General features: G+C 39.5%; 1 protein-coding gene across 1 annotated transcript; it reads left to right on the top strand.

The window, feature by feature from the left end:
- Positions 1 to 10102: 10102 nt before the first annotated feature.
- Positions 10103 to 10486, top strand: LOC308252767 (histone H2B subacrosomal variant-like; the record flags this gene model as incomplete). Its single annotated transcript, XM_080677479.1, has 1 exon — positions 10103 to 10486. One exon carries the CDS (start codon positions 10103 to 10105, stop codon positions 10484 to 10486), a length of 384 nt encoding a protein of 127 aa, XP_080533605.1.
- Between the last annotated feature and the right edge of the window lie 2562 nt (positions 10487 to 13048).

The following is a 13048-nucleotide window of genomic DNA, read 5'->3' as shown; positions in this document are numbered from 1 at the left end:
TAAGTTCTTAATTAATTTATTTTTTTAATCCTCATGCAATGATATGTTTTTTATTGATTTCAGAGAGAGAAAGGAAAGAAGAGGAGAGAGAGAGAGAGAGAGAGAGAGAGAGAGAGAGAGAGAGAGAGAGAGAGAGAGAACATTGATTGCTTGCCTCCTGTATGCACCTACAACCTGGGTATGCATCCTGACCTGGAATCAAACCCGTGACCCTTAGACGTTCCAACCAACTGAGCTACACCAGCCAGAGCATGCCCAAGTTCTTTAGAAGAGAGATAAAGAGCTTTTTTGTTGAAATCTCTGAAAGAAACCAGAGCACCAGGCCGTGCTGCTTGGGGAACAATCCACACTGGGCCCTGCTTCACTGCGTGACTACTGGAGTACATTGTAATAAGGAACAGAAATGGGGGCAGGGATGAAGCAGCCAAAATCACCATGGACATAGACCCCCACCAGCTAAGAACAAGAGTCAGAGCAACACCTAAGGGCCACTAGCTGGGAGAGGAGGAAATGCTGTTGTAGCCAGTAAGGCTGTGCTTATTGCACACAAAGGGACATCTCTGGGGATCCCTTAAATTAGTCCCTGAATTCTTCCTGATGCAAATTTGTAACTTTGAAATTACATATTCTTTGGTTATCATCTCACATCAGCTACTTAACTAGCTGTATTATCTTGAGCAAATTACTAAACCACTCTGGACCTCATTTTTTTTTTGTCAGTTAAATGGGGATAAAACTGTTAGATGTTAGGATTGCTGTGAGGTTTCAACAGCATGTGGTAAGTACTTAAACAATGGTAGCTTGTTTTTATAATTATTATTATTATTAGTAGTAGTAGTGGTAGTATTGAATTTTAGGAGACCCAATGTTTTGAAAAGTTGGGGAGTAAAGATTAAATTAACAATCTTATAAATGATTTTTAGGATACAATTCTACCCTCAAGCTCTTGTGTCCTGGAAAGCATGGGATTAAAACTAAGTTTGTACATGGCTTTGGGCAATTTATTTAAGTTCCTTTCTTTTTCTTTGTAACAGAGCATTAGTGATATCTGCCCTTGGCCTGTCACAGGGTTGTTACAAGGTTCCTTTCCAACAATGGGCATGGAAAGCACTTGGTAAAGAGCTATTCAAATATCAGTGATGTCCAGCTGTCATCTCTCTCACCAGCTCTGCTTTATGCAGCTCTGGGGACTGAGAAAACTCATTTTCAGGTTTGTACAATGCAGCTGCTCAGAGTCAATCGCTATATGGCTACTAGATTCTACAAGCCACCTGTTAAGGATGCCCCATTCAAAACACTGGGACAGTCTTCCCCTAGCTCCTGATTCATGTTGCTCAAGGGACCAATGATAAATATCTTTTTTCCCTCTGTTTTGCTATAGTTACTTCCTGTTGCCTGACTACCTGCCTCCAGCATCAGTAATAGCCTCTGAGCCCTTGAGCATATTTATTTTCCATCTGCTCCTTCCCTGTTAGCAACAGCATTAATACACCCCTAAGATCCAGGTACTGGAAATTACAGCCCAGAAAAACACACAAAGCAGGGATCATTTTCTCCCTGGGATTCTCACTCACTGGATGCTGTGATCTGCGGCCTCGGGACCCAGCAAAGCTTCATATAAACCATGGGCTTCCCTACCTTGCCCAGGTGCCTATGTACAGAAAGGACAATACGGATTCCCTGAGAAGGAAATTAAATCCAACTATATGGAAAAAGATTTGGACTTCAAATAAAATTAAAATTTAGAATTTGTAGAAGAAGGAAAAATTGAAGAAGTAAAGAACACAAGAAGGGAGAACATAAGAGCTTAGAAATTTGAAATACGAGAGAGGGACAAGAAACCAAAAGAAATTTATGCTTATATAGTTTGAAGGAAACATGGAAGGTGATGTGTAGCTATTGGAGGTGGGAGGTTAAAAATACCAGAAGGAAAAATACAGGGTGATAGAGTTCATGACCAAAAGTGTGAGAATGGCAGGATTTGGAATGGAATATATTCTTGTGTATGGGGAGGACAGACTCAGAAGTTTTTTCCAATCATTCATGATATTGAAAGTAATGGCAGACAGCTGTTCTGCAATAAAGGATGGGCTTAACTTTCAATAGGAGGGATTTAGGATAAACATTAGAAAATATCCAGGGTATAAGTATTGTGAGAAAAACCTGGAAAACCCATCTCTGAAGATATTAAGAAATAATAAGGGTAGCCACTGTATTTTACTAGTGGCTTTAGAGCAAACCTGGATACCTGAGTTTTCAAGGATACATCCATCCCTATGCAACTATGATTCTGTGTTAAGTTTTCTCCAGTCCAATTCCTCCTTTATTATTGTATAATAGGTGGAGATTTCTTAGAGGTCTTTCCTATTTTCTGAGTTTGCTGTCCTGAATCGGCTTCTTAAGTTTAGCTCATCTTCCTAACCAGCATCTTGAATTCTCCTTAAAAGTATTTTCCATAGTCCTAACCAGTTTGGCTCAGTGGATAGAGCATTGGCCTGTGGACTGAAAGGTCCCAGGTTCAATTCTGGTCAAGTGCATGTACCTTGGTTGCAGGCACATCCCCAGTAGGAGGTGTGCAGGAAGCAGCTGATGGATGTTTCTCTCTCATTGATGTTTCTAACTCTCTATCCCTCTCCCTTCCTCTGTGTAAAAAAAAAAAAATCAATAAAAATATATTTTTAAAAAAATGTTTTCCATAGATCTTTAAGGAGAAGAGCCTGTCATTTCTCTCTGTATCCCAGGTCAGCACTGTGCCTGGCACACAGATAGTGTTAGGTAAACAGTCCCTGAACAACTTCCAACTTTTAAGAAGTAAAAGAAAAACCACTGCAGTAAAATAAAATAAGGGTCATGGAAACCTTAACAACATCAAAGAAAAATAAATTGTTTCCTGCTTCTTCCACAGTCGGTTGATAAAGAGTCCTTGACTTTCACCCATAAAAGGGTCACAAATCAGAGAGCCACTAATTCTGTCTGAGTATTTAAGACTGCCAAAATATATGGGGGAGAAGTGATATATCAGGGTCCTGTTGTCTGACTCAGGTTCAGTTTTATTCCATTCATGAACACTCCAATGTGGAGGAACTAAAGTTACAAGACAATGCCTAGGGTCCTAGAAGGTGAGTGAGTGCCGATCCAACAAAAATTGACACAGACCAGCATTCACCTCTGACCTTACCTCCAGACCTCAGGCAAAGCAGAGACCCTATTCCCCAAATGTCAGTAGCTCACATATTATCTTTAAGATTTTTTCATATCCTCATACTACTTGTTCATATTCATTACTTAATGTTTGTCTTTATATGAATCACCCCTGGTTTTTTGCTTACACTTGTCTTAAATAATAACATCTAAGAAAGTATGGCTTTATATAATGGTCATATTTTTTCAAATGAAACTTAAACACATAATTTTAAAAATATAAATATGTATGAATGTGTTACCCAATATTAGGTTGGAAATTCTACCCAGGGTTACATTTCAAGCTATACCCTAGCCACTCTCAATTTATTCCCCACCAAGAAATACATAGATGCCATTCACATGGCATATATATATATATATGAATGTGAGTGTGTAAACTTCTGGACAACTTCTAACAAAAAATCTGGAGCCTCACTTTATTATTTTCTCATTGGAGGAAGTATATCAGAATGCAAATGAGTGAACGTAATTGTAAAGATAACCATGAAATCACTACTTTAAGGATAATAATACCTTCCTCACAGAGCTGTTGAGAGGCTATAATGAAACAATTCAGCATTTAGCATGATTTTTAGCACAGAGTGGGTACTCAATAATTTGCTGCTATTTTGTTTACATGAATCAATTACTCAACAACTTTAGTGGGGTTTTTTTTCCCTTAATTAAAATAGCACAACCTTATTACTGATGGTCACTGTGCCAAAGGACCCTGACCATCAACAGAAGCCGCTCCAGAAATATTGTGGTCAACTCTCTCAAAAAGCACTTTCTCCTGCCCTAGCCAGTTTGGATCAATGGATAGAGCGTTGGCCTGTGGACCAAAGGGTCCCAGGTTTGATTCTGTTCAAGGGCACATACCTCGGTTGCAGGTTAATCCCCAACACTGGTTGGAGCGTGTGTAGGAGGCAACCAATCGATGTGCCTCTCTCACATTAATGTTTCTCTCTCTGTGTCTCTCTCCCTTCCTTCCACTCTCTCTATAAATCAATGGAAATAAATAAATATTTAAAAAATCAATGGAAAAATATACTTGGATGAGGATTAACAACAAAGACACTACAAAGAAAGAAAAGTTCAGGCCAATATCCCTGATGAACATAGATGCCAAAGTCCTCAAGAAAATATTTTTTTGATCCATAGGAAATTATTTTTCTATAAATTCATGGGCATTTTGAGTTCATATTTATTTTCTATCTGCTGAGAAAACTGAGATTCTTATAGAACTCTTCCTTCTAGAATTTTATCTTATTTATTTACTAGAGGCCTGGTGCACAGATTTGTGCACCAGGGGGGTCCCTCCGCCTGGCCTGCAGGGATCAGCTGAAACCAGCTCTCTGACATTCCCCAAGGGGTCCCAGATTGCCAGAGGATGGTTCTTGGGTGATGCACCCTGAAATTGGGCTCCCTCCTCTCTGGTTCCCGGTGCATCACCTGAGAACCACAGCTGCCAAGTCACCACAGCTCGGCAGCTCCTGCGTATAGTGTCTGCCCCCTGGTAGTAAGTGCATGTCATAGCAACCAGTCGGATGGTCAGACGGGTGGATGGTCACTTAGGCTTTTATATATATAGATGTAAAATTACATAGACTCTTACATGCCAGTGGTTTCTAAAGAAATCAATAATCATTTCATTAAGAAAATTATGAGTTTATGTTGGAGATTTATAAGAGATAAAATAGTTACCTAATTTTCTATTGCACCTCTGTAAAATAAAAAATAGGAAAAAGAAACCCCAAATTTTATTGTAAATGAAACCACTGTTGGATATAAACAAAGTGTGACCATTTTACAATATTAAAATATTGATTCTGGGGAGAAGGGCAAATGGGTTTTAGTTAATTGATGTTTTACTATAATATAATAAACCAGAACTCAAAACAAATTTTGTTCTCTCTCTCTTCCCAGTACATTTTCTCTTTTCTGCTGAAGGAAAACAGACTCATCAGAAACTTCATCAGGAATTGACAACCTTCTACTTTCTTTCCAGGCTAATCCTTTATTATGTTCTTAATGTGCTCAAAACTAATCTCTTGGGTCACCCGAGGACAATGACCCAGCTTTCAGATTAACCAAAGCAAGACACAGATGATTCTGTCATGGGAGGGAGAGGCCTCTGAACTGGTGAGGTTAGGGCTGTCCACCTCAGGAATCCAGTAAAAGAAGGTAGACTAATATCAAAGAGAAATAACTTAGGCCAGTGAATTGTCAATAAATCAAGAAAGGAGAACAGGGGAAATTGTTTGTTTGTTTGTTTGTTTGTTTGTTTGTTTTACTCCCCCTCAAATGTGGAAGTGTAAGACAGGTGAGACTCCACAGTAAAGTGGGTCCCAGCCTGGCTTTACCCTCCTTCACTGTCCCTCCTCAGTTTTTTCAGCTCTGTTCCTTGCTAACCACTAAAAGAACTTTTGGACAAAGCTAGTCTCAATTTACATGCACAGAAACAAGTTTACATCAAAGTCTGCACCTCTTTATGTCTCTGTACCTGGAGTCCTATGACCAGAGAGCATGGATCACCCTCAGGAGCCACTCTTGCCACCACCCATCTTCTCATCTACTCGCCTCTTATCACTACCCTCTTCCTCCTCTAACTCCCCTTCTTACTTCTCTCCTCCCTCTTAATCTTTCCCTTACAACTCCCATTCCAGTATATGTGTGTGTTTTTCCAGGGAGTTTATAAAAACTCCCCAGTATCTTCAAATATTTTGCTCTTTCTTAGCTCAACCAGTGACTTTCAACCCTGCCTGCATATTAAAAGAACTTAAAAAGAAAAAGTGCCTTAGCCATGCCCCTACAGAACCTGATTCAATTAGTCTAGGGCAGCCGTGGGCAAACTATGGCCTGCGGGCCGGATCCGGCTGTTCTATCCGGTTCTCTTGCTCTCCCCTCCGCTCCTTTACTTTGAATTTATGTTAGTTCACACAAACACTCCACCCATGCTTTTGTTCCGGCCCTCCGGTCCAGTTTAAGAACCCATTGTGGCCCTCAAGTCAAAAAGTTTGCCCACCCCTGGTAGGGTCTAGCCCTGTTGTGGTGAAAGACCCAGGAGAAGCACAGCCAGCACCCAGAGGAATCAGGAAAGTAAAACCTTTATTACACAGCGCTGCTAGTCCAGGGGACTTTAATCCAAAGCCTGAACTGCCAATGTGGGGAGGTTTTGATATATATATATATATCTTCTTGTGGCGGGCCCCTCGGGGTGGGCTTTGTAGCTCTGCCCAAGTCAGTTAGAATGGGGCTTGTAAGATTACTGTTTAACTAGATACTGAACTAGGCTGTAAGCCCCCAAAGTTGCCCCCCTATCTTCCTTCTCAGCCCTTGCATAATGGGCTTGGTTGTTTTACTCTCCCTAAGTGACTCAATGTGGGTCCAAGCTTGAGAACCACAGCCATAACTGAAACCCGGATTCCTCCCTGGCAAACACTCTACCTTTGCCTCTTTCTGGAGATCACTGTCTTCCACACCTGAATACCACCAGAACAGAAAGGGCAATGAAGCTCAAGCTCTTCCAGACCAAATTATATGTATTTCCCTGGAGGCACTTCATCGACATACCCATGTCTCCTCTACCCCCACCTACCACCCTAATCTGCCTGAATAACTTCTATATTTATCAAAATTCAGCTAAAACATTACCTCCTCCGTAAAAATCTAAAACAACTCTCCATTTTTAGTGGGGGAGGGAAGAGAAGCAAATTGTAAGAAAGTTTACCCATACATAGAAAGTATTTTATATATATTTCTGGTCATCTACTAAGGATAGTATTATTTATCTCCAACTTCTATGATTGGTGACCCAGATCTTGCCTGACAATCCCATTCTGTTCACAGTGGTTGTGATAAGCAAAATGGAATTTGCAGGTGTGATTAAGGTAAGGATCTTGAGATGTGGAGGTTATTCTGGATCATCTAGGTGGACCCAATGTAATCACAGGGGTCCTTATAAGTGAAAGAGGCAGGCAGGAGACTCAGTATCTGAGTGATGCAGCATGAGAAAGACCTGGCCATCCGTTACTGATGGAGGAAAAGCCAAGGAATACAGGCAATCCCTAGAAGTTGGAAAAGGCAAGATTCTCCCCTAAAGCTTCCAGAAGGAATACAGCCCTGCTGACCCCTTGATTTTAGCCCAGTGAAACCCATTCAGACTTAGAAGTCCACCAGGACTGTAAGATAATAAATTTGTACTGTTTAAAGCCACTTGTGGCGATTTGTTAAAGCAGCAACAAATCTGCTTAACTAGATACTGAACTAGGCTGTATCTAGGAAACTAATACAGGAAACTAATACAGTGGCTGTGAAAATGTTTCCAGAGTACACTCATATCTGTCAATACATGCTCTCAGCGTTGAGTTAATGTCACCTCTGCTGCAGTTATTGTAGTATAATCCCTGAGAGACTTGATGATGGCCTTGAGTCATAACAAGACTCTCGATTATCAGTGAAAGAGTAAGCAGTTAGAAGCCCAGTACTATCCATACTTGATTATGAAAGACATATAACCCATGCCCCAAATAGACATAGTGTTGTCAAGCACAAAACAAAAGCCTGGAATGATGCATGGTTCTGAACTTTGGACTCCAGCCACACTTGAGCAGCTTGGAGATCCTGGGCTTCTGGTCCACTCATCGTGTCTCCTGCTGAAGGACACCAGGCTTCGTTCTAAGGCTAGGACCTTGACGGTGAGAACAGAGGGAAAAGGGAGAGAGGATAGAGGGCTTCCCAGTGTCCATTCTCAGGGTATGGTAGATGCAAAATCGTTAGATTTGCTGCATTGCCCAGATTGCAGCCGGCATCTCCTGACGTTCATTATGTTAAAAGGTGTCTGTCCTTTGTTCCCGACTGTCTGGAGGAGGAAAAAGGGAGAAGAAAAAGAAAAACCAGCATATCAGTGGTGAACTCATACATATTTTAGAAGGACTTACTAAATTTTAAAAGGGAATTCCGGTTAACCCTAAAGTAGCCAGACATTTTACAGAGTCAGTATTCCTCATTTTCTGAACTTTCTGATCAATCAGTACTTTAGTATACAGCTAGCTTATCATTTGGCTCTAAAGCCATTGTTTTTTCACTACTGCAAAATATTGTACCCTTCCTTCTCCCCACCCAAGCATGCAACCAATTGAGAGAGTCATAGCGATCAGAAAGATGGGTATCAAAACGTTAGCTTTATTACTGCAAACTGTTTAGAGAATAGCCCTTAGGTGTGGAGCAGCAACAAGCTTCCTAATGCAGCGACTCTGTACTAAGCAGAATGACCTACTCACTTACTGTCACCTAGCAAAAGCGATCCAGCCCCGGGAGCAGAGCTGCCCATAGTCAGATCCCAATAAAACTCCACAATAGGCATGGCTGCCATCTCCCCACCTCACCTATCCCAGGGAGGACTGACACCTGAAAGCCTCTTCTAAGTGATAGTAAATGAAGCTATGCTAATATTAAGCTAAATAATGATATCTAGAGAAAGCTGAAGGCAAACTCAGCAAGAGCTAACTAAAGACCCGTCGCTCCAAAGCATGCATGGAAGCAGTAGCCTCCGTCTCAGTGTCATGGCGCACTGTCCGAGGTGTGTTCCTGGCAATAAAGTGCGCACATTTACTATTGATAGCCGCTGTCCTAGAAATTAGAGCTTGTTGTTCAATGTTTTCACTAAACCAGCATTATTCTTACTTCAGATTTACTATATTGAGTGGGAGATAAAGGGAAGGAATTACATACAGGATTTGAGCAGTTACACATAGCCCCGTCCAGCAGCTCGCAGTGAAGGACCTTCCGTGGTAGCATTAATAGTTGTGGCAATTGTGAATTATTGAAATGCTTGTGAGTTGTGACTTTTACAGTTGCTTCTACTTCTTTTTTATTTTCCTCAGGGATAAATTTCATTGAGAAGGCAAACGAAGATATTTTTTTTAATATATGTTATTGATTTTTTTACAGAGAGGAAGGGAGAGGGACAGAGAGTTAGAAACATCGATGAGAGAGAAACATCGATCAGCCGCCACTTGCACACCTCCTACTGGGGATGTGCCCGCAACCAAGGTACATGCCCTTGACCAGAATCGAACCTGGGACCCTTCAGTCCGCAGGCCAACGCTCTATCCACTGAGCCAAACCAGTTAGGGCCAAACGGAGATTTTTTAAATATCAGCATGACACATGAGCAAGAATTACTACACACTTTTAGTTAATCATGATGAAGAACTACAGTGTCAAGGAAAAAACAGAGCATGTAATGAAATTTGTGATTTTTTCAAGAATGATATTAATAGCATTATAAAAAGTTAATGAACATAGTCCATGTATCATAATTTAAACAGTAACATAGGGGAGTTTTTGTTTTATTCTGCAGTTATATAGAGTTGTTCCTTAAGGAGTTGGGATCCAGAAAAAAATTAGAATTCATTTTTTAAATAATAGTCACAATTTTTAAAAGCAATTTAGCTATACATATTTACTTTTATTATAACATAATCATTTTGAGATTTATTTAATGTGCTTATAAAATGAATTTATGAATACTTTTATAAACAGAGATTCCCCCAGGCTAATGGCACTTTTTCTTGTATTTTCCCACCACTAACCTCCCAGTTTGATGGGGTTTGTTCAATTCTGAAAATATTGTATATTATGCTTGCAAATTGCTAAGAAATAAAATAGGAAACATGAATACCCTTTTCTACCATGATGTCTTCTTAGGAAAGCTTTAGGGGGGGCCAAGAACAAGATTTCCCCTGACCAACAAATCAGTGCCCTTGCTAGGTGATTGTGACATAGGAAGAGTAACCTCCAATCAAAGAGAAGCCCCAAGTCTGATTGTTAGTTGGCAGTATAAATGTGAGCGCTCCCCCCACTCCTGGACCCTTCTCCTCTCCACTCCTAACTGTTAAGGAGAACAACATCTACAATGGCCAGATCCACCACCAAAAAGATTAAGTGCTCCCGAGGACATCGAAACCCAAGCTCCAGAAAGAAATCACATTCCTGCACTGATTTTAACCGAAATTATTCACTCTACATCCGGAGGGTCCTGAAAGAAGTGGATCCCCAGAGGAGCATATCATCTGGCACCTTGGACATCATGAACTCTGTGATCAACAACATCTTTGAGCGCATTTCTACGCAAGCCTACAATTTGATGTGTTTCAGAAATCGTTGTACCCTCACCCATGAAGATATCCAGAAGGCAATGTATATGCTGTTTCCTGGGAAACGAGCTAAGTACGCAGTGACTTTTGGAAGTGAAGCTGTCCAAAGATATGTCCACTCCAAAAACAATTTACCAGCTTAATTAAATCTTGGGGAAAGTAAACCAAACTTACCCAAAAGATCACTTCAATATTGAATTCACTCTTTTTTTTTTTTTAGAACATAGTTGTAGTTCCTGGTATTTTCCCTATTTCTCTTCCCTCTAGAAAACAATTACTCTCTTGCTGTTTTACTTTTTAACAATTTGACTATTTAGGTTTTCCTGACACTGCTCCCAACCAGAACTCTTGTTTTTCCTATGAATGTGTAGATCTTGTTGTTTAAATTCAATGCTTATTCTAGTTAAGGTATTGTTAACTATGTAAAGGATGATTTAGTCCAGCTAATTTGACCCTCAAGGCACACTGACTTTGTGTTTATGAAGATAAATGTTTTAATCAGAAGTATACCAGCATTGGTAAATTTTCATCAAACTGCATTCAAACAATTCAGTTCCTTAATGAAGTCTATAGAGCACGTTAACTATTCCCTTTTTGTTTTAATTCTTATTTTCTGAATTTCGACAAGCTCAGTCCATATCCATGTAAATTTCTCTCCCATTCCTTTGCTTTTCATTGTACTTTTGCTACCTATATATATGTCTCTACATTATAGGTTTAATTTTGCAACACCGAAGCCATACTACGCAGGTTGTTCTGCACCTGCCTTTTCATCAACATTATTTCTAAGATTATATAGTTCTAATTCATTCTTTTCACTCCAATACTATGTAGTATTTTGTAATGTGAACATACCACAGCTTATTTATCCATCCTCTGCTGGTGGAGGTTTGGGTTGTTTTCAATCTTTTTGCTATTATGAACAATGCTGCTATAATAATGAGTTGTAACAAAAGCTAAGGTTTATATAGCATTTGCTATGTACCCAGCATTTTACCTAAATTAATTTATTTAATTCCTGTAACAACCTTACAAGAATTACATTAAGTATCCCCTCCTACAGATGAAAATGGGCACAGAGAAATAAGTGATTCGTCTGAGGTCACACACCTGTGTAAGTAGCAGAGCTGGGATTTGAGCTGGTTAACACAGCCCACTGTGGACACACATTACATGCTGTGAACATTCTTAGACATGTATTTTCTGGTACAAATGAACAAAAGATTTCTCTAGGTAAAATAGCTAATGGTAATAGGCTTACTGGATCATTGATATGCCCATATTCAATTTTACTAGACATTACCAGACTGTCTTCCAAAGTGTTTGTAGCTATTTACATTTGTAGTAGATGAGTAATTTAGACCCTTCTGTTTACCAGGAACACATCACTTAAGTTTCCTCAAGAAAGGGGGGTTTCCCCAGGCAGTATTGCTCAGCAGTTGAGCATCAGTCCATGAACTAGGAGGTCAGGGTTTGATTTCCAGTCAGGGCACATGCCTGTGTTACAGCTTGATCCCCAGTAGGAAGCTTGCAGGAGGCAGCCAATTGATGTTTCCTTCTCATGGATGTTTTTATCTCTCTATTCTTCTCCATCTCTCTAAAATCAATAAAAGTATATTTTTTTAAAAAAAAGAAAGGGTGTTTCTTGTATGTATATACTAGGATTGGATCTGAGACTATTCTAGGTGTCTCTCACTTAGGGCCTACCCTCTAGTTTTCCTGGGGTTGCTCCCTTCTAAATCCCTCCTTCTCAGAGTCCCAAGAAACAGACCTGACACAAACAGACCTATTGGAATCCACTTACATGAAATACCACAATAAAATTTTACCACAACAAAACATGGTTAAAAAGGTTTCTAGGTGGGTATTTTTATACACATGCATGTATTTAATTCGACTTGAAGCCATCCCATTTCAGTTAGGCCCAGGGATCAGCAAATTAGAACCCCTGGGCCAAATCTAGAAGCAGCCCGTTTTTTCTGTAGCCCCACAAGCTAAGAAGTTTTCTTACAATCTTACAGGGATATTTTACAAGAAAATGAACACAAGAACATTCAACAAGCCTAATGTGTCCCACAAAGCCTAAAATGTTTACTATCTGGCTTTTTACAGGAAAGTTTCCAAACTCTGGAGCATTCACAAAAAAAGTTTTATTACAAATTGAGGTATTAAAGTTGGGTGAAGGGAACTCTAGAGGACTCTTCATATGTTAGTCTCTTTACTTTTGTGTATGTTTTTAAATATTTTAATAGAATTTCAAAATAAGATCTAGATTCTTGGAAATAAAAACTCAAGTCTGGTTATATAAATGCATGTGTGTAAAAATACCCACATCTATGATAATTAGGCATATTAGTATGGTAAAATATATATAACATAAAACTTACCATTTTAACCATTTTATGTATACAGTTCAGTCACATGAAGTATATTCACACTGTTATGCAACCATCACCATCATCTATCTCTAGAACTTTTTCATCTTCTCAAACTAAAACTCTATAAACAATAACTAGACATTTCTCCCCTCTCCACATATTAATGATGGTAGAGCAGAAAAATGAAAAAGCTTTGGTTTCTGATGATTGAATTTCTATCCAGCCCAACACTACCTATATTTGCATAAGAGAGCAATATATTTCTAACTTGTTTAAGCCAGTTACTGTTATTTTGGGTTTCTATCATTCATAGTCAAATCTAATTCT

This window comes from Plecotus auritus (genome assembly GCF_963455305.1).
Source record: "Plecotus auritus genome assembly, chromosome: 7".
In the NCBI taxonomy this organism is placed as follows: Eukaryota; Metazoa; Chordata; class Mammalia; order Chiroptera; family Vespertilionidae; genus Plecotus; species Plecotus auritus.
This window is presented reverse-complemented; position numbering and strand designations above follow the sequence as displayed.